This window comes from Tupaia chinensis, unplaced genomic scaffold, assembly GCF_000334495.1.
Source record: "Tupaia chinensis unplaced genomic scaffold, TupChi_1.0 Scaffold000032_1, whole genome shotgun sequence".
In the NCBI taxonomy this organism is placed as follows: domain Eukaryota; kingdom Metazoa; phylum Chordata; class Mammalia; order Scandentia; family Tupaiidae; genus Tupaia; species Tupaia belangeri.
This window is the reverse complement of record NW_006159462.1, coordinates 232303-254436: the sequence shown is the minus strand read 5'-3', so window position 1 is coordinate 254436 and position 22134 is coordinate 232303. Positions and strand designations below refer to the sequence as shown.

The window sequence follows — 22134 nt, the reverse complement described above, 5'->3', positions numbered from 1 at the left end:
CCTTAAGGTTTCAGTGGGTGTTTTACATAACAGCAACTCAAAGTACAAAGGTTCCTATTTTTCACTAATATTCATATAATCAGTATGTTGAACCCAGTAACACAACACCTTCTTCTGCCACCACCATACTGAAACATTTTAACTTTAAATATAAAATACGTTCTAAGGGACCAACAGATCTAACATATTGAAGACAGGTTTAAAAAAAAAGTAAAATATAAGTTTAATAAAAACTTAGCAGAAGTTTATAGATGTGTGGAATTCTTATTTTTATAGTTTGTAGTGGTACATTACTAATTGGTAATGCCAAAGCAACAACAATGATAACGTTAGTTATGTGCCAGGACTCTGTTATAAGACAATTTCCTCAGTTAGATACTATTATCTCCATTTTTATAGTTGAGGAATTGTCAGTACAGATATTAGAGACAGTGAGAGATGATACAGGACTTAGTTTACTTATAAAATATTGTACTTAATAATGTGGTGGTAAAAGGCTTTATTATATGAAATGCATGGCGTACATTTGATGCCTGCTCTGTCATTTATTATGTGACTTTAGGGAGATCACTGACTTTTCAAGGCCTTAGTGCATTCATTGGTAAAATGAAAATGATAATCCCTTCCTATATCACAGGATTATTGGCAAGGCCATATCAATATTTATGAAATGATTCGTAAAATGCATTACTATTAGAATTTACTGTTCTTCCAGTTTTTCAGCAAAAACAAACATTAGAACTAAAACTAAAATTTCTTAGAGAAAAATTTTTTTATAATTTTCAAAGAAGTTAAAAGTCAGTATTTTAAATATTTAAACCAAAACTAGAAATTAATAAGAAAGGTACTACATTCCATTGTTAAATGGACTTTTACCTTCTAAGCACACTAAATCCTACTAAAGCATTAACAAAATATTTCCAGTAATCTTTCCAACAACAGTGAGATAGACAAGAAGTTTTTGTTCTTTTGGAGAGGTTTTTGCTATAGGGTGCTTGTGCTCGCTAGAAAGACAGAGAGAGACAGAGAAACAGAGAGTGAGTGGTCCTGACAAGAAGGTTGTAATTACCATCAAGTCTTGAGAGTTCAAAGAGAAAAAAATGAAAGGAACCAGCAGTTAGCGTAATGGCTATGTCGCTGGACTCCCATGTAGTCGACCGCGGTTCGCATCCCAGACCTGGTAGCTTAAAACTCATGCTGGGCGCGTGTGAGTGCGTGCCCAAGATCCCAAGAGGAGAATGGAGGAGAAGGGATTGTGGCGTGACCATCCCCCTTGGGAGGTGATTTCTCGCTTTCTGTCTCTCTGTCTCTGTCTGTCTGGTGAACGCACGCACCCTATAGCAAAAAAAAAAAAAAGAGAGAGAGAAAATTAAGAATGGCTATATTAAAATTTTTAAAGTAAAAATGAATGGTATGATTTCTTCCAGACCAAAGGTAATGAAACCTGGCTTACTCATCTGATTTCTGCTATATTATACCAACAGTTACCAAAATTTAGATCTCAGATTCACTGAAAGGTTTAATTGAGTTAGACTTGTGAAACTATTGAATAAATTAGAATCAAATATAGTAGTATAATGGTCCTCCGATTTTCTCATGTTACATGAGAAAAGTTGGAACCTTCACTTCAGCCCAGTTTTTCTTCAGTACCATTTATTCAAAAGTAAACTGAGTAGATGGATTCTTCTCTCTTGATCATGCACACAGTAAAGATGAGAATTACTGTAAACAATTAACCTCTATAGATTCTGTAGATTTGTAAATAATATTTTCACCTAACAAATATCTTATTTAGATGCAAAGATGATTAAACAGTAGCAAATGTTTAACACTGAAAAGCTTTACTGATTTCATTTTCTATCATGAATTGGTTGACTTTGCTTAATAACCCAAGGAAGTCCATTCTTTTTGTTGTTTCCCTGCCACAGTGTAAGTTAGATAATAGACAAATTGATTGCAAAGTATCCTGACTTCTAAACATGCAGGTTTTCTCATTATACATATGTGATACAGTTCTCATACTTCTGAAGGTTGTTGAGACAAGTTTGAAATGCAAATCATGCAATATTTATAATATTGATTTGCACATTTACATACTAAAATGTCCTTTTTTATACATTATCTAATTTTGATAGTGCACTGGCTCAATTTCTCCATTAAGTTTTAAACAATGAAAATATATTTACTTTGAGAAGAAAGAATGCCCAATACAATGTGCAGTGCCTCACTTGAGTAATTTAAATGCAAATTTTGTATTTCAACATTTGTTTAAATCTTACATGTAGAGTTGAATTTTAAAAACAGTAAAAGTGTTCATAAATTCTGCATTTCAAGGCAAATGGTACCACTGATAAAGGAAAAAGAAGTTGCCCTCTCATGATGCAAAGTATATAGGTGAAATAGTTCTTAAAATTAGATTTTATCCTCCAGACTTTACAATGTAAAGTGACTTAGATAAGGAACTAACAAGAACAAAGGCTAATCCTGTGCCCTTTCATCAGCTGAAATTTTTGCCTTACAATTGTATTTCTTCTAAACACAATGTCAACCAAGAAGTATTTGAAAATATATACATGTTTTCCTATTTTTCCACTGACGAGTTGATATTTATATTCTGTGTATTATTATTACCAGACAAACTTTTGTATTAGCTCATTTTGAAATGGTCTTGTGTTATTTTTAAACACTGAATTACATATGATTATATGACCGTTATGGTTAAAATCCTAATAATAATCATTCTACTCCCCTGTCTCTTGCTTTTATTTAACAGTTTTAGCATAGAACCAAACTATGACTTCCTGTATATATATGATGGACCAGACAGTAATAGCCCACTGATCGGAAGTTTTCAAGACAGCAAGTTACCAGAGAGAATAGAAAGCAGCTCAAATACCATGCATTTGGCTTTCCGGAGTGATGGATCTGTTAGTTATACAGGATTTCATTTGGAATACAAAGGTAAATGTGAACATTTGATTTTGGCATCATGATTTGAATCATGAGTATTTTATACAGGAGCATAATTTTGTATTGGCCATTGTCAATGATTAGTTTTATGTGCATTTTAAATGCAGAGTATGTACAATTCATCTCATAAAAGGGCTCTCACTGTAGATTTTTCCTATCAGTGAGAAGGAAATTAGCATTTCTCTAATTACTACCAAAGGAAATGTATCAGGCAAATGAATTAGCAATTAGTATACTGCAGGAGTTGGCTAAGGCCACAAAGTATTAAAAAACAAAAAGAAAAATGCTTCATTTTTCTTTGGAAGCTGAAGTTTCACTCAAATACCTTTATCCAGAGACTATTTTCAATGATAAGGAGAGCAAAGTGCAGGATAATTATGTTTCAGAAAATTTCTCAGATATTTAAATAATATTTAAATGGGGGGACAAAATGTGAAGATAATTACGTTTCAGAATATTTCTACAAGTGTTTAAATGAATCATATTAAAATTCCTATGAAATTTCTATGGTATTTATACATATGTTTTTCTAAAATTTTATTCTGAATGCCTAAAAGAGCAGATATAGATTTTAGTTGTTTAAAGCTTAATTTTTTTTTTTTATAATTAGGTCCATAAGGAATAGACTGATAATTCACCTCACATAATCAACTGATCCTGAAAAATTCACATTCAGATTTGTTTTTACTACTTACTTTATGAAATAGTTCCAATAACCAAAAACTATATAGATCAAAATGAATTTCAAAGCACCTATCACTCAACTTGACAAACCTGAATAGTGTGTCATATTTGCTTCAAAATTTTTAAATTTTGTTTTAAAAAATCAAATACTACACACACACACACACACACACACACACACATCCCTCCTTTTGCATTTACCATGGGAACAAGGGGTCATCTCTTTAGGCCTATCAAAGGGGTCAGAATAAGTTACATGATGCATGACAGGGGTTATGGAAAACATTTTTAGGGAAACGGAAAACTCACAAGTCACCAAGATGCAGATTCTTGGAGTCCTCAAATATCTTCATTGCTCGCCAAAGTCAGAATATCTACTGGAAATGGACACAGTAAGATTTCATTCCAGTGAAAGACTGCACATTCCACAACGCTCCCATTTTACAGGGCAAAGTAAAAAAATGTGCTTGTCAGTAGGAGAGTACACAGCTGCCTGGTGCAGTGAGGTTCCGGGATGCCAGATGTTTATTGGGGTTGTCTGCAGATGCTAGCTGCTCTGTACTAGAAACACTGGGAATCTTAGGCTTGAAACTGTGGGTTAGGAATCCACTGTCTCATGGTGAGTTAAACACCTGGGAGAAGCTCTTCTTACCAGATACTAGGACCCAGCCTGCTGGCTCTCTAGGCAAACCACAGGAGCCTGAAAGTCATTTTGAGATCTTTCTGCATTTTTAAAATGACACTACACTACTAATCCTGAATTAGGTGATTATCTTTTCCATGTATATATGCTTGTACATATTTTTATACTTTCTATAATATACACATTCATTATCTTAATTTTCTATAAATTGTGTATTTTAATTATGTACATATCCTTCTAAAAATTTAGTTTTCTCCCTTCATTGCTTTTGAGGCTAATCAATGTTAGAGACATGCAGCCCTAGTTCACCAATTTCTTTTTTTTTAAGAATTATTTATTTAATTTTGTTTATTTTTATTATTACTATTAAATTTGAGGGGAGAGAGAGAGAGGGAGAGAAAGCAAGTTGCTAGGTTTAGGACTCAAACAGTGGTCATTCATGTGGGAGTCCAAAATCTTAACTACCCCTCCACCTTTCAGACTTCCAGTTTCTTTTTTAATGTATTTAATTGTTTTTCTAAATTTACCAGAGACGATGTATGCTTGCTAGAGTGAAACAAAGACAGAGAGAGAGGGAGGAGAGGGAGAAAACACCCCACAATTGGTATGGTCATGTTGTGATCCCTTCTCCACTTCTCCAACCTGTTGTGATTTTCAGCATGTGCACACATATGTCTAACATGATTTTTATGCTTGAATTTGAGCCTTATGGTAGGCCCTGTTGGAGCTGGTTCCCTTAACCATCAGGCCACAGGGACAGCCTTTTGAATTTCTTTATGCTAGTCCATCATCTGACTATATCACTATTAATTTACATAATTTTCTATGGATAAATACTTAGGTTGCTACAGTTTTTCACTCCCCAAATCATGAAAAAAATGTATATTTTTTACATGTCCTTTTGAACATATCTGTGAGAGTCTTTTTTTTTTTTTTTTTTTTTTTTAGGAAGAGATGTTTGCTATAGGGTGTGTGTGCTCCCTAGAGAGACAGAGAGACAGAAAGCGAGAAATCACCTTCGGGGGGGATGATCAAGCCGTAATCCGTTCTCCTCCAGTCTCCTCTCAGGATTTTGGGCACACATGTACGTATATCCAGGTGTGAGTTATAAGCCATGGATCTGGGACTCAAACCACGGTCAACTACATGGGAGTCCAGCAACTATTGTAACCATGTGACCATCTGCTGGCCCTCTATCTGTGAGAGTGTCTTTAGTTCATCTTTATACTTGATAGTACAATTATTGGTCAAAGAGTATGAACTTCTTCAATCTAACTCTATATTGTTGAATTGTTATCTAAAGAAGCTATACCAATTCTTAGTTTTAGGATGAGAATTGTGGAATCTCCACAGTTTTGAAGAAACAATGCTCTTGTTAGTTGGAAAACCATTAATCTCTTGAGTGTTAAGTGATATTTCACTCCTATTTTTATTGCTTTCTCAACATTTACTGTTAAGTTAACATCTTTTTGTTATTTTTCATTTTAAGGTTTCTTTTTTGGTTAACTAAATATTCCTATCATTGTGGATTTTTCTAATTGGTATTCTGTTTCTTTTTTTGTTTATAGGAAATATTTTATATATTGTAGATATTAATCTTTTTTCTTTTACTTACTGTGTAGTAAATATCTTACCATCAAATTTGGCAAATGATTCCATTTTATTTCTGATTTCTTTTGCTGTACAAAAACTTTAAAACTCAATATCCTTAATATAAAATCACATGAAGACATATTCCTAAACTTGTTTCTAAAGTTTTAAAGCTTTGCTTTTCATCTTTGGGACTTTAATGTGCAAAGAGTATTTTTGTTCAAAGTAAGAATCCAATTTAATTTTTTCCTTATGAATAATTGTCTTAGTACCATTTACCAACAGATACTGCTATCACTGTCAAATATCAAGTGTCTATGTCTATTTCTTAATTTTCTATTTTTCCCATTGGCCTTTTTTTTTTTTACCTTCCCACTAAGACCTCTCTGAACTTTATGATTAAAGCTTTAAAATAAGTTATGATATCAAGTAGTTTGGCTATGTAACCCTATTTTAGTTTAAAAATGTCTTGGTGTCTATTAACCTTTTGAGCTTTAATATAGACTTCAGAATTAAGTTGTTTCACCCATTGAATTTAATTGGCACTATATAAAATTCATAAATTATTTATAAATAAATTGAAGTACGTATGATTTTAATGTTCCCATTTATTAATATGGCACGTCTCAGTTTACTCATATTTTCTCCATTATCTGGAAAGAGATACATTCCTTGGTATGGAAAGCAATAAAGTAATTCACTTGAAGGACCTATGCATGGATATAGCACATAATGACTTGCTAATTCTAATGTAAGGAATTATGACAGATTTTATTCTCTTACTGATCAACATGGATTAGCAAAATGTCAGATATGGTCAAGGGTTACTTTGTACTTTGAGCCCTCATACACAGATAGGAAGTATGCTGGTGTTTTCCCTTCTGGTTTAGAGGATGAAATGAACATGTCTAGAGATTTAATAGAAAATGATATTTTAAATCAATTAATGTTATATCAACACTGTTTTACAGCGAAGCTTCGAGAGTCCTGTTTTGATCCAGGCAATATAATGAATGGCACAAGACTTGGAATGGATTATAAATTAGGGTCAACAGTCACCTATTACTGTGATGCTGGTTATGTTCTTCAAGGTTATTCAACCCTCACCTGTATCATGGGAGATGATGGAAGACCTGGATGGAATAGAGCCCTACCAAGCTGTCATGGTAAGAAACATTTTTTTCCCTATTTTTGGCAGAGTTTTTACTTTGGACAGAATCCAGAAAAATGTAAAGTCCTTTCTGTTTTTCTTTATTTTAATTTTTTTAAAATAATATCAAGGCCCAGTTATAGTAGCATGTTGGGTGCTGCTTTTTGACAGTGAGGCCACATGGAAGGCCGGTTTGATTCCCAGGTCACATCAAGAAAAAAAGCCGAGTACAATGGCGTGTGCCTATAATTTCAGGTACTTATGAGACTAAAGCATGAAGGTTTCAAAAGTGACTAAAATATCACACACACACACAAACACACACCACGTACATATACATCACAATAAAAATCAACCAACATACAACCTGAGTGTAGTATCGACAATGTAGAGAAATCCACACATAGTTTTATCATAATATGCATTGTCTATGAACTTTTTAAAGATTTCTCATATGTTTCTCCTCATCAACCGAAAATAGACTGGTTTTTATTCCAATGCTATCTTAAATTTTTCAACATAAAATGCACTACACTTCTCTATAAAACACAGTTCTGACACATAATCTGTGTGTTATATCTATGAACAAAATTCGAATGTGCAACTGATGAAAGGCAAATATTTAATGATAATATATTTAGAAATAATGTACTACTAGTCCTTTATTTCATTAATCTTTCATCTACATGTTTCAAGTATATCAAAAACTAGCAAAAACCTCTCAAAAAAAAAAAAAAAGAATTGACAGAGATGATATCATTGAGGGCAGATTTTCCAAACTACAGGTCACCACCAGAGAGTCATAAAATCAATTTATTGGGTCATGACCAATATTTTAATCATAGACATAAAATTTAAATTAAGTTAAATTTAGAAAAATAAAAATAAGAGAAGAATATTATATTCAAAAAACACAGTAAGGATATATATATTTTTTTTTTTGAGAGGCTTTTGCTATAGGGGGCATGCGCTCACCAGAAAGACAGAGAGAAACAGAGAGACAGAAAGCAAGAAAGCCCTCCCCAAGTGGAATGGCCACACCACAATCCCTTCTCCATTCTCCTCTTGAGATTTTGGGCACACACTCACACATGCCTGGTGTGAGTTTAAGCCACCCGGTCTGGGACTCGAACCGCGGTCGACTACATGGGAGTCCAGTGACATAGCCATTACGGCAACTGCTGGTTCCAGGATATATGTTATTTTAAGAAACTTTTTTCAGTTGCATACACAGAGATAAATAAAATACAATAAATAGACATATCACCATTACATGTATACATATACCAGTATATATTTATGTGTGTTTGTATTGGTTCATGATATAAAGGATATTTTTAGTATTAATTTCAGTGACACCAATTTAGTGTCTCATACACAAGACTATTTTTTCCTACTTGGAGAATGTGTTCGCTTACTAGACTTATAAGTGCATGATTTTTGTTTAGAGATGTCACTTAAGTGCTCTGGTCTTCTTTTCTCTGATCTGTAAGATGGGAATAATTAAAATTCTTGACTTCAGCATGTTGGTAAGACATAAAGAATGGGTTATTCGCATTGTGCAGCAGTTAAGCACTATGCAGAGGAAGCCAGACCCCACATGGCCGACCAGAATTCAAGTCCCAATGCCAGCAGCTTGATTGAGGATGTGCCAGGATTCTGACAGAATGGAGAACTGGAAAAAAAAAAAAATGAGATTGTGGCATTGACCAGGCCCTGTTGTAGAATTCACTCTCTCTTTCTCTCTCTCTCTTTCTCCCTTCCCCGCAAATTTGCACACATGCACAAGACCTTTGGCATATTAACGAAATAAATATAGGACTGGCCCCTTAATGTAGTGATTAAAGGAACTGGATTCCACATGACCAACTATAGCTCAAAATCTGGCTATGACTTGAACAATTCACTGGGCACATTTGCATGGAGGCCCTAAATTCTGGTAGGATGGACAAATGGAAGGGCAGGGATGACCACACCCTATTGGGAGTAATTTCTCCTTTTCCTTCTCTCTGTCTGTCTCTCTGTCTCTCTCTGGCAAACTCATATGCTCCTTGGCAATTTTAAAAAGGAAGAAGAAGGGAAAAAGAAATAAAGAAATGGTTGACATTTACTATAGGTCCCCCAATGAGCAGATCAGCTGATTAATTGTTGAAATCTATTGATGTTTTTATCTCTAAGAAAATAAAAAAATGACAAATACTTACTTTAGGCTTAAATTATTAAAGATAAAAAATGATTGATGGCATGAACGTTTATAGGAAGTTTAAGAAAAAGAGTAATTGTATTGTCTTGACTTTAGAATTATACAAAAGAGATATCTGTTTAGAGCCAGAAAAGCATGTTAAATTTAGGAAAACACTTTTCAAAATTTACTGCCAGTAATCATTCATAAAACAAGGAAAATTTCTATAAGTCAAATGCAAAATAACCCTAAGTGTCCTGGTAGAGAAATATCAAAGTATATGGAAAGTTGTAGATCAGTAAGATCCATGTTAATCCTTTGAATAAATGATTAAGTAAATGATAACATTCAATGGCAGAAAAGGAAGTCAGAAGGACTGGAACACAGCATGCATTCATTAAGAATATGCTTGCAGAAAATCTATTTCTCTCCAGTAAGTTTTCTTATTGATAGGTCATAGATGTGTCAATTTCAACATGGAATGCTCCATAATATATACAAATAAGTCCTTCTTAATTAAAAAAAAAATAGAAACTGTTATAGCCCAAGTAAGCTATGTGTGTAGCTATGTGTTATAGCCCAAGTAAGCTATGTGTGTGTGTGTCTGTGTGTGTATCTTTTTTTGGATAGGCTTTCACTATAGGGCATGTGTGCTCGCCAGAAAGACAGAGAGAGACAGAAAGGCAGAGAGTAAGAAATCATCCCCCAAGAGGGATGGTCACGGCACAATCCCTTCTCCTACATTCTCTTCTTAGGATCTTGGGCATGCAGGCAACGTGCCCGGTGTGAGTTTAAGCCACTGGGTCGGGGACTTGAACCACGGTCGACTTCATGGGAGTCCAGCAACATAGCCATTACACCAATTGCTGGTCTCCCAAGTAAGTATATTTAGCATTGTTTGAATAGTCATATCTATGGACAATTTAGAGGAAAGAGTTAGATCTGGATTCAAATTCTCTGAGATGAAGATAAAATGAACTTTGATTTTTAAATCTCTAAAATTGGATTAACATTTCTTAGTTCAGTAGGTTATTGTGCAGATTCAATTAATAAATGCAAGCCTTACAGAAGGTCTTGTAAATTGGCTGACAATTACAGGCATATTAATATATGGGAGAGGTGAATTTCAATATAGTACTCCAAAAGAAGCAAACTATTAGAAAACATGCATTGCATTTTCTACTATGTTTGGTTGATACTGCTATCATTTTAAAATTTAATTAAATGTACATTATTTATGTTATTATATGAATATACACATTCACTCACTCCTGAATTTAGAACTTGAGCTGAGTTTTTAAAATTTTCTTGGGACCAGCAAGCACATGGCATAATGATTATGTTGCTGGACTTCCATGCAGTTGACTGCATTTGGAGTCCTAGATCCGGGGGCTTAAAACAAAACAGGCATGTGTGCATGTGTTCCCAAAATTTTGAGAGGAGAATAGAGGACAAGGGATTGCGGCTTGGCCATCCCTGGAGGGTGATTTCTCACGTTCTTTCTCTCTGTCTCTCTCTGTCTGTTTGGCAACCACACATACCCTATAGCAAAACTCTCTTTAAAAACTAAAAAGAGCAAAAAGGAAAATTTTTGTAGAATCAGGCCTGCAAGTGGTATGACTCCCACATGGATGACCATGGTTCAAGTCCTAGACCGGGCAGATTAAGGTGGCTGAACTCCCACATGGATGACCATGGTTCAAGTCCTAGACCTGGCAGATTGCCTTCTCACTTTCCTTCTCTCTCTCTGTCTCTCTCTGGTCTACTTTAATAAAATAAAATAATAAAATAATGACACTGCATAAAATTAAATAATTTTTAGAGCATTTTCTTAAAATATAATATTTTTTTAAAATTTATTAAGTTAGATATCAAGGATCAGCAGGTGTTGTGGTGGTTAATGGCGGTAGACTCACACATGGCTGAAGGAGTTTTGAGTCCTAGACCTGGCGACTTGCATTCTCACTTTCTCTCTCTCTCTCTCTTCTCACTCACTCTGTCCTTCTTTGGTCAAATTTTTTAAAATAAATAAATAAATAATTTAAAGTTCAATAAGATCATTCTTCGGAAAAAATAATAAGTTAGATATCACTAGACTTTTCACCATATCACCAAGATATTATAGAAATCAAATAAACTTATTCAATGAATTATTTTAGTTATTAGAAAAAAGGTTAAGATAAGTGTATGACCACAGTTGATACTATTACAGTTCAGGAGGAAAAAAAGTATGTTTCAGTTTTAGAACTATATATATATTGATATTTAATACTAAACAATGATTTTTAAAGAGAATGCTGAATCAGCCATGTGGTCTTGGTCAGCTTACTTAGCTAGTATATTTAATAGTGAGATAATGTGTAACTTATAAAGGTTGTTTAAAAGTTATATTAAATAACTCATTGAAAGCATTTGCTTCCATGCCTTTTACTGTTACACAGTAAGGAGAGCTTAATACATTTTAGTTTCTTGATCAAGGTCACACATATCTAATTGTTTTCTTCACAATGATTATACACAGGCCTGGTTGACTTTCAGAGGTAATTATTTATACATTGAAAGTCAACATTATTGCGTAAAACATGAGTATTAGAGTCACAGTTTTCATTGTTTGTAAGTTATTTTTCATTTATTTTAAGAAAAATTTTGTTTCTTTTATCTAAGCAAAACATGCATATGATGACTGAGAAAAGAATACAAAATAACTTACTTTTAAAGCAAGGAACATCTGCCTTAATTCTTTCTAGCCTCCTATTCTACAGAAGCTAGTCCCTCTTATAAATTCTACTCCTAATTACTCTGATGTTTCCTTTCACGACATCACATGGCGTAAAAAGTTTTGTTTCTTTACTTAGCCATCTAGATAGAATTCTACTTAATCCCTGATAGGAAAGATTGAGTACATCACATCCATAGTCCCTCTCTTCTTTGTTCAAGAATTGTATTAATTTTTGTTATTCCAGTGATTGCTTTTGTTGTATGTTAATATGTTTATGCCTCTGTCTACAATGTCATCAGTTTTTGAGAATTTGGTGGCTGGTCCTCTGTTGCTTTTCATGCTAGGTTTTATCCCACAGTAGAAGTCCTGCTAATCTCTGAGAACTTGGGCGGGAAATTTTGACTGAGTAGTAGGTTTTGTTTTAGAGCATGTACATAGGAAGATGGCTATTACACAATGATTCTTAAATGTCAAAATAAAGAAAATTTTATTTGGCTTTTTCTTTTTCATTAAAAGTAAATACCAGCATGCCCATACTGTGCAGACTCTTAAAATACAACTGTGTTTTGCTTTTTCTTGCAATTTGAGTCTCATCCCAGATCATAAGCTCCCTAAAGTCATGGGCTACATACTCCTGTTTAGTATGCAATACATTAATTTGTACAAACAGTCTTGTAGTAAATATTCATTTACTTTGACTAAACCTTACAAATTTAAAAAGTTTGCCTATTTGAGAAGATAGATTTTTATTACAGTTTAGGATTAAGTGCACCTTTTAAATCTGAAGAAAATATTTTTAAGAGCTTAAATTGGACACTTGGAGATTATATTTGACAACAGTAGATCCAACGTGATTGTATACTGTGGTAAGTTCTGCTCGGCGATGAGAAACCTGCAGCTTATCTCATGAGCATGTCACATTTATTAACTGACAGCAGAATGGCCTGTCTGTACTCACAGTTCACTTTGTGATTAGAAAAATGTATTTAGAAAATAACTTTGTCCTTTCTTATTTTTCATACATGGAAAATTATCTGCTGAAATGCTGTTAATTTTGTTATCCACACATACACTGATTAAAACAGAAGTTATATACATTCTATTCCATAATCTGACTCAAAATAGGTAAAGGTACTAAGAGCAAATAGTGACAAATTTTATATATTGACTTGATTTATTTTCCACATTCATTGCTTTATAAAAATATATTGCTTTTAGGATGGAATCAATATTCTTACCTAAAATTACAACAATATATCCTTGGTAAAAATTTATCTGATGTAGGGGACCAGCAGTTAGCGTAATAGCTATGTCGCAGGACTCCCACATAGTTGACTGTGGTTCGAGTCCTGGACCTGGTGGCTTAAATTCATGTCGGGCGTGTGTGCGTGTGTGCCCAAGATCCCGAGAGCAGAATGGAGGAGAATGTCCTTGAGGTTCATAAAATACTTTTGGATGTGAAACAAGTCTAGAATTTTGTTCAATTATGAATGCATATAGAGATTATTTAGTATATTGAGACATTTAGCATTTGATGTGACCTAAACATTTGATATATTTGAAACATGTAGATGAAAGATTAATAAAATAAAGGACTTGTAGTACATTATTTCTAAATATAATATTATTAAATATCTGCCTTTCATCAGTAGCACATTTGAATTTTGTTCATAGATATAACACACAGATTATGTGTCAGAACTGTGTTTTATAGAGAAGTGTAATTTAATGCATTTTATGTTGAAAAAGTTAAGATAGCATTGGAATAAAAACCAAAGTCTGATTTATTTTCGGTTGATGAGGAGAAAAATGTGAGAAATCTTTAAAAAAATTCATAGAAAATGCATATTATGATAAAACTATGTGTGGATTTCAAAAAATTTTTGCACCAAAATAAACTCATAGTTTAACTCCATTTTTTTCTATGTACTTTGTAAAGTGCTCTCAGTATTTTTTTAAAGAAGATGAGAAAGGATGCTAATGTTATTGAATACCTGCTATTTTCCGGATATTCCTACATACATTATCTCTACAATTAGCTTCCTGCCTGCTAGTCCAGGAATCATTAACATGGTGATAAATAAACCCCTGCTGCTATGGATTCTGGAGCATACTATGTAGAACAGTCCATGTAAGAGACCATTTGATTACAGATCGATGCCTGTAACACAGGGCATATTTTCTTGTGACCATTGAGGTTCATGTTTAAAATATGTTTCCAAATGAGCAGTTTTAGTCTCTTATTGTACTAAGATGCTCTTCACTCTCAGTGCCATGTAGTCTCTGTTTAAGTCAGACCAGAAGGTATTTTCCTACTGTATTGCCACTATTTCAAACAAAAATAAACATATTCATTTATAAAGAAAGTGTACTCAAACCAGTGATTGCATTCATATAGATGTAGATAGTAAACTATGTAGCAGTAACTGTTAGAAGTCACGGCAAGACTCATGGTCCAGCCGTGGTGGTGCAGAGGAAGGGCACTGCTGCACGGTGGATGAAGCCATATTGCCTTAAGCTCAGATCCTGGACCAATCTAAACAGACCAGGTATAGTAATGGGCAGCTGTGGTTCTGGCACATGGGAAGGCTGGGGCACAAGGATCACATCCTCAGAGTCTGTCAAAAATACCTATTTCTTCTCCTTCCTTCTCAGTCTCATTTAAAAATATATAGGGCAGGAATCAAATAGTACTAAGGAATGATATTAATTAAAATGATATTAAGATATTAAAACAAGAATTATAAAGATAGGGACCAGCAGATCGCATAATAATTATATCACTGGACACCCATGTAGTTGACCACAGTTTGAGTCCTGGACCCGGACTTAAAAACACAATGGGCACGTGTGTGTGCATGCCCAAAGTCCTGAGAAGAGACTGGAGGAGAAGGGATTGTAGTATGGCCATCCTCCCTGGGGGTTGATTTCTCACTTTCTGTCTCTCTGGGGAGCACACATGCCCTATAGCAAAATCTCTCTCAAAAAAAAAAAAAAAAAAAAGAAAAAAGAAAGAAAGAAAGAAAGAAAGAAAGAAAGAAAGAAAGAAAGAAAATTCTAAAGATAACTAAATCTTTATTTCTGTTGGGGAAACAAAAATCCTACTAACAGTTTATTCCTTGAATAAACCTGAAACCTAGAAAAAATCAAGAAAGCAGTTTGTTTTTGAATAAGCCTATCTGGAATACAATGTATACTGCAGGCAGTCTGTGAAAGACACTGCAAAGACTGAAAAAAAAAAAAAGTGGCACAAATTTTTATAGTAAAGTAAAAGAAAAATGATTAAAATTTATTTTATCGCCTTGAGAGATAAACTGATGTGTCTTGCCTCTCATATATCTAATAAAAATTGTTGATTTATTAGTGTGTTTACAGTTCCAATTACAGGTCAGAATTCTGATGACCTTGCACGATAAAATCAAAAGCTTGGGTTTTTAGGTTCTCAAGGAGATACTCTAAAGGAAAGGAATATATTGCTGCTTCCTTCATCTTTATCATACAAAAAATTTTTAAATTTTCATCATTTTATACTTAAACATCAACCAGCAAATGATTCACTCAAGATTCTTAAGGGAGATATACGCTTAAAGTAAGGCAAAATAGAGCTCTCTGTGGAAACAAGAATTTAGTCTCTAATCCCTAAACACAAATCTAGTAAGATAGAACCACATTGGAGAGTTAGTGAGTAAAGCTTAATCATAATCTGTTAGTATAAATAGTCTCAAACTCAAACAAATCCTAACACTGTTTTCCCCCAAGTTTCAAATCTGTGTTTTGGGAGTTTTTGACTCAAGTAAAAACTTCTCTATCTATAAAGAAATGAGACAAGGAAAAAAAAAAAAAAAAACAGAAAGAAAAAAAGACTTCAGTGCAACAAATGTTTTCCAGATTTCTTTGGACAAAGCAACCATCTCTGGACCTAGCTGTCTTGAGAGAAAAAGTAGATAGGGAGTGATAAGAAAGCAATGTAGTTTGAAATTTAATTTGATTAGAAGAAGTTTTTCTTTTTTTTAAATGTTTTATGCACTATGATGAAGCCTATAGATTCTTCCTTCAAGATATTCTCTTAAGTGCATAAAATAAAGTACAACAGCTTAGAAAAAAAAAGATATTAAAAAAATAATTATCAATGTATGTAAAAACTATAACTGTAAAAACCTTTTTGAGATATTGATATATATATATACTTCTGAAGTAATGGATAAATTAGAAATTCTAGTAGCAAATTTAATAACTACTGCAATTTTCAGTCATGATAAGCATAAACAATATTTTGAGATATCTATAACAATTATAATACAATATAAAATTATTTATTTTTTTAAATTTATGCTCACCAGAGAGAGACAGAGAGAGAAAAAGGGAAAATGAGAAAGCACTTCCCAGTGGATAATAGGTATGCTACAGTCCCTTTTCTTTCATTCTCTTAGGATCTTAGACTCATATGTACATATACCCACCATGATTTTCAGGCTGCCCGGGTCTGGGACTCAAACCACACAGTCAGCTATATGTGATCCAGCCGTCTTGACCACCATACTGCCAGCTGGCCCTGTGATTTCTATTTGTGAGAGTCTCAGTTATTGCTAATACTACAGTGTTGTGTTGCCTACATTCATAATGAAAGGAAATGTCTTAACATTCATTTAGTTGGAAAAAAAAATTCAGAATCTAGAGAAAATCTATTTCTTGTTCTCTAGAAAAAATCAGATCTTTTTCTTCTTCATCCAAATTCACAGAACAGGGGGAAAAAAGACTTCTAATTAAACAAGCAGCAGAAGATGGACCAAATTGCCTTCCATTTTCTAGTAATGTTAGCTCTTTTTCCTCTTTAGACTCTAAAAGATAAAGAGTACAAAGGAGCAGAGGAGTGCATACAGACTGGCTTTCAGGAGCCATTCAATGACTCCACACCTTGAGAAACAACTGAACTGAAGTGCACCCTCCTTTTCCTTTGAAATGGAGGCCTCTGCTCATAATACTTAGGAAAAATTAAGGGAAAAAAAGAAAACAACCATGAGCTTCCCTGAGTGGATAACAAGGCCCTGTTTCATTTAAAGACTTAACTTTCTCTCTTAAGGGGAGAATTTGGCAGACTATTAAGGAAGGTACTCCTCCATTTCTTCTCAGCTTTGTACCTTCCTGAGATTGATGAGGTTAGTACATTGTCCTAAGGCCACATGAAAGCCCTATTATATTGTCTCTAGAAGATTCTGGAGTAGGTCAGGACAGTACCTTGATTCATTTTTCCTAAGCCTATACTAACTAACATATCTAACAGGCACTTCCTATTCCAGTTAAACTTTACATTTCCTTCTCTTCTAGGGCTACTCTGTCAGTAAACAGTGAAACTGGAATTTAAACCTGTATCTTTCTGATTCAAAAGTGTTGAGTTTTATGTTGTATTTTGATATGCTACCTCAAGAAAAGGGTTTTAATAATCTGAGTTTTATCTTCCATGCATTTCGTCAGTAGAAATATATTAATAATTTATGTTTTATTATTTTCCCTGGTATGACACATATGTATTGAAAACCCACTATATAAACACTATGCTAGATACCAGAAATATAAACGATAGGTAAAAATTACATGGGAACTTTGACTTAATAGATCTAATTGAGAGATACAGACTTCATCAAAAAACGTACAAATACAAATATAATTATAAACTGTAATCAATATCCTACAGTAACTAATAGAGTGCTATATAATGCGGACTTCTGACAAGTCTGGCAGTTAGGGAAGACTTCCCTGACAAAACAACATTTGTGAGGAGATTTGGTAAGACTTAAAGGAATTATTAAAGAGGGTATTTCCCTTTAAAGTCATTTTTATGGTAACCTATTGGTTCCTTCAGGTAATTATTTAAATATTTTTTTTATTTTTTAAAATAATAGCAGATTGTCACCAGTAGAAAGCAATGACTCAGAGAGAAATAAGACATCAACTAAATGATAGAAGATATTTTAGATTCAAAAAGCACCAGTAATCTAATTCAAATCACTTTAAGAAACTGGTTTTTCATACACAGTTTTCCAGAAAATTGTAGATTAAATATTGCCAAGGAATTAGGGGTGGGGGAAGTAGAAAGTGACTGCTAATGGGTACTGGAATTCTTTGGAAGGGGATGAAAATAGTCTGAAATCAGATAGTGGTGCTGAATGTAGCACCGATAAATATGCTAAAAACCAATTAATGATATATTTTAAAAAGATACATTTTATGGAATCTAAAATACATCTTAATTTTTTAAAACAATTATTTATTTTAAATTTTATTTGCTTATTATATCATTTTATTTTTTTAAATTTTATTTTAATTCTGACCAGAGACACAGAGAGAGAGAGAGAGAATGTAAGAAAGCAAAACACTAGGTCTGGGACTCAAACCATGGTCGGCCATGTAGGAGTATCCAGCACCTTAACCACCATGCCACCTGCTGGTCTCACGTCTTAATTTTTTAAGAGGGGATAAAAATGAATGACATAGATATCAAAGATAAACCCTCAAGACTATCATTATTAGTTTAATGTGTCCATACCCTCAACATTATCATTATTAGTTTAATTTGTATACTTACGAGCATGGAAGAAATAGGAAAGGGATATAGCTAATCATAGTCTTTTGTCACAGAGACTGTTCTTTGTCTAAGATTACACACTCTCAGGGAGAACACAACTCAAAGAGCACTGAAGAATGAAGGAAAGAATTTTCTAACCAACACAATCAAATGAATGAATCCAGGAAATCAGTGAGGTAACAGACGTAGGAGCTTATATCCCACTAAGTTAACTGAGTCATTGAAATGGCTTATAAGCCACTGATTAACATATTGTAATAGATTTTTTTCTTTCAGTCTGAAAAAGGAGTGTGGAATTATAACACAAAATTAATTCACAAGTATTGGAGACTGATTTTTGCCTTTGAATTTTTTTTTAGGTGAACAGATGAAACAATAGAAAATGCATAGTAATAAATAACATAGTTTAACAGTTTATCATTTAAAGTAATATTTATCACTGTAATAAAGTAATATTATTGGAGGTTTATCATCCAAGAAAAATTAACCAAATGAAATACTTATGCTAATATAGAAGACATGAACAGGGAGTATGAAAGAAATGTCTAGTTACTTAGCTATTTTCATTAAAATCAAGGTTTAGAACAAAAGAGAGAAAGACAAAATAGTAATTTTAATCTTAAAGTTAATAATGGGGATAATAGCTGTCAGCACTCAAATTTATATCACAGAGTGGAAGGATTGGGAAAGATCTCTTAAAATACAGAATGTTCTATGGAAGATACAGCTTTCAAACACATTCAGTATGAGGACTTATGATTTGTGACATTCAATCAGGCTATAGTAGGGCATAAGTAATTTACTAGAAGTATACTAGCAGTTTTGTAAGGTATAGCAGTTCTTTTAACTGAAGGAGTCACAGGCCACATCTAGTAAATTATTGATTTAATATACCACATTGCTCTTTTGTGACCTGCAAGAAGTCATCACTTTTAAAAGTACCTACCTTGCTTTCTGAGAATAATTTATATATTATGTAATTTTCATTATAGAATATATTTGATAATAAATTTTGTATTACACAAGTGAAAAGACAGAGGTAAAATTACAAATAACTTAAGACTATTCTTCATACATTACAAATCCTTTACGATACCTGAACAGTCAAGTAGTCTCTTCCATAACATGATTTGAGAGATAAGTGGTAAGGTTCTTCCCCTTCAGTACTCCTCCTCTGTCCCACCACACACATACTCTTGCTCACACCATTGCTGGAAAGTTGTTTTTACTAGACAGCTGATTGCAATCTCACACTCTGACTTCTATTGAAATACCACCTCTCTGTACTATATCACTGCATACATAATTTGAGGGGTAGAGCAAACATATATGCAGCATAGGTTGATCATGGATATATTTTACTTCAAATCAGATCATACAAATTCAGCCAAAAGAAGATTTTTAAAAAGTAAACAGATAGACAAGAGAGAGAGAATTTTAAAAAGTAATCAGTTAAATTGTGTGGGTGATTTCACTTACACTAAAAGGTTATTCCCTCTAGACTGATAAAATATGAGCATGAGTTTACTACTGTAAATTGTTAAACATGAGTTTGCAATTTCCTCAGTGGAACTCAATATGTATGAATCTTTCATATTGAAAACATCTTATCACTGAATATATTTGTAATGTTTAAAGATACACATCTTTCACATAATAATGCCCCTAATGTAAAGCAATTGTGACTCCTGATTTTTAAGCAAAGAAAAATTTTAAAATTTCAATCACAAAAAGAAAAAAAAAAAAGGCTTATATGGATTTAAGAGAGAGTGGTCTGTTCCTATAGCCTAGAGGTTAAGGAAGCCAGATCCCATATGGCTGAGCACATGGTTTATCCTGGCCCTAGTAGTTTGAAATACACAAGTATGCCTGTAGGTGTGTCCGAAATCTTGGCAGGATGGAGAAATGAGAAAGAAGGGATTATGGCATGACCATACTTTACTGGAAGATGCTTTCTACCTCGTCCTCTCTTTCTCTATCTCTGTGTCTCTCTGTTTCTCTCTGGTGAGTGCACACACCCTCTGACAATAGAGAGAGGGAGAGAGTGAGGGAGAGAGAGAGAGAGGAGAGAGAAAGGGTATGTCTGCAGTCTGTACTGGATTTATATGTTTTTCTTTGTATGTTTGTTTTTCTGGAATCTATTCAACCAAATGAAAAAATTTGACTTTTGTGTTGACTGTGGGATACCATTTTATAGTAGCCTGGTCTTGCAAGCAGTTTATTTAATGATCCAACATACATTTATCGAGAGCATATAGGTACTTAAGGAGGGGGAAGAAACATAATACAACTTATCTGTTAGAAAAATTGCTAGCACTGGTATACCTTCCTGGTAATGAGCAGAGCTAGAAGTATTGGGTTGTCAGAAAAGTTGTAATATATTTTTGCATAGGAAAAAAAAACATAGGAAACTATGTCATGACTTTCCCAATGACTTACTATATTAGAATACCCCATGGAGAAACTACTGGGAGTTTGAACTGTGGCAGTTATAGTGGTCAAAAATATAAGGAAGGTAATAAGCTGCATAACAATATAATCAACAAATTAATGATGGATTAGACCTCCAGAGTCAAGAAGGAGTCAAGAATAGTAGCATTTTTATAAGCAACTGAGTTTTACATTTTTAAATCTCTTAAGTAATTTGGCACTATATGTATACATACTAGTGATGTACAAATCATAATGATAATCCAACATATAAGCATTAGAATTATTGCCAAAATGGTAGCACCTTTTAGAATAATCAATTTGGTATATTTCAAAATGTGCTTTCTAGAACACTGATCCTTGTGAGACATTACGTGGAAAAAGTTTTTCATGGTCAAATAAGTTTGTGAGAAAAAGCATGGCATTTCCAAACCTTACCAAAGTCTCAAGTCCTATAGGGAAGAACACTGTTTCTTTCACCCATATTTCTCCCACACTTAAATATTCAGAGTGCCATGTCTTCTCATAATTCATATTTTCCACAAACATGCTATTAAAATGTAAATTTATATGTTATACAAGTCATTACCAGGAACAGGTAAGTTCTTATATTTAATCCTTTTTGGTAGATATAAGTTGTTTAGAGAGACAACAGCTAGTTTGGTTAAAGGCCCACGGGGCATATGTGGTATATATCAAATCACAAAAAAAATCATAGAACTCAAAATCTTGGTTTGCTTTTATCTTCTACTAATTATTAAGAGACAAAAAGAGGTTGCCCTTTTCTCTACTAGACAATGAGATGAAATTAAAACAGAAAAGTATGAATATGAAAAGCTTCAAGAAAAAAATATTGGGAACCAGCAGTTAGTGTAATGGCTATGTCGTTGGACTCCAACGTAGTCGACCATGGTTCGTGTCCCGGACCCAGTGGCTTAAAATGCACACCGGGTACGTGTGCGTGCGTGCCCAAGATTCTGAGAGGAGAATAGAGGAGAAGGGATTGCAGCATGACCATCCCCGCGGGGGGTTGATTTCTTGCCGAGGTCCGGTCTCAGCAGTGGAGGGTGGCTCGTACACAGGAAGGCGACACGGGTGTTCAGAAACACAAAATTAGGCTGAGACCTCTTTGCTCCTTAGCATGTTCTCAGCCGGCCACAGCCAGAGCCAGCTCCAGGCTGCC

General features: G+C 33.8%; 1 protein-coding gene across 1 annotated transcript in view; it reads left to right on the top strand.

The window, feature by feature from the left end:
• The window catches only part of CSMD3 (CUB and Sushi multiple domains 3), a gene marked incomplete at its 3' end in the record, with an annotated part of 1277483 nt that overhangs the window by 1023166 nt on the left and 232183 nt on the right, over nt 1-22134 (top strand). Inside the window, exons 30-31 of the mRNA XM_027771421.1 lie at nt 2774-2961; nt 6859-7053. Coding sequence (XP_027627222.1) covers nt 2774-2961; nt 6859-7053 — 383 coding nt within the window. The remainder of the gene's footprint in view (nt 1-2773; nt 2962-6858; nt 7054-22134) is intronic.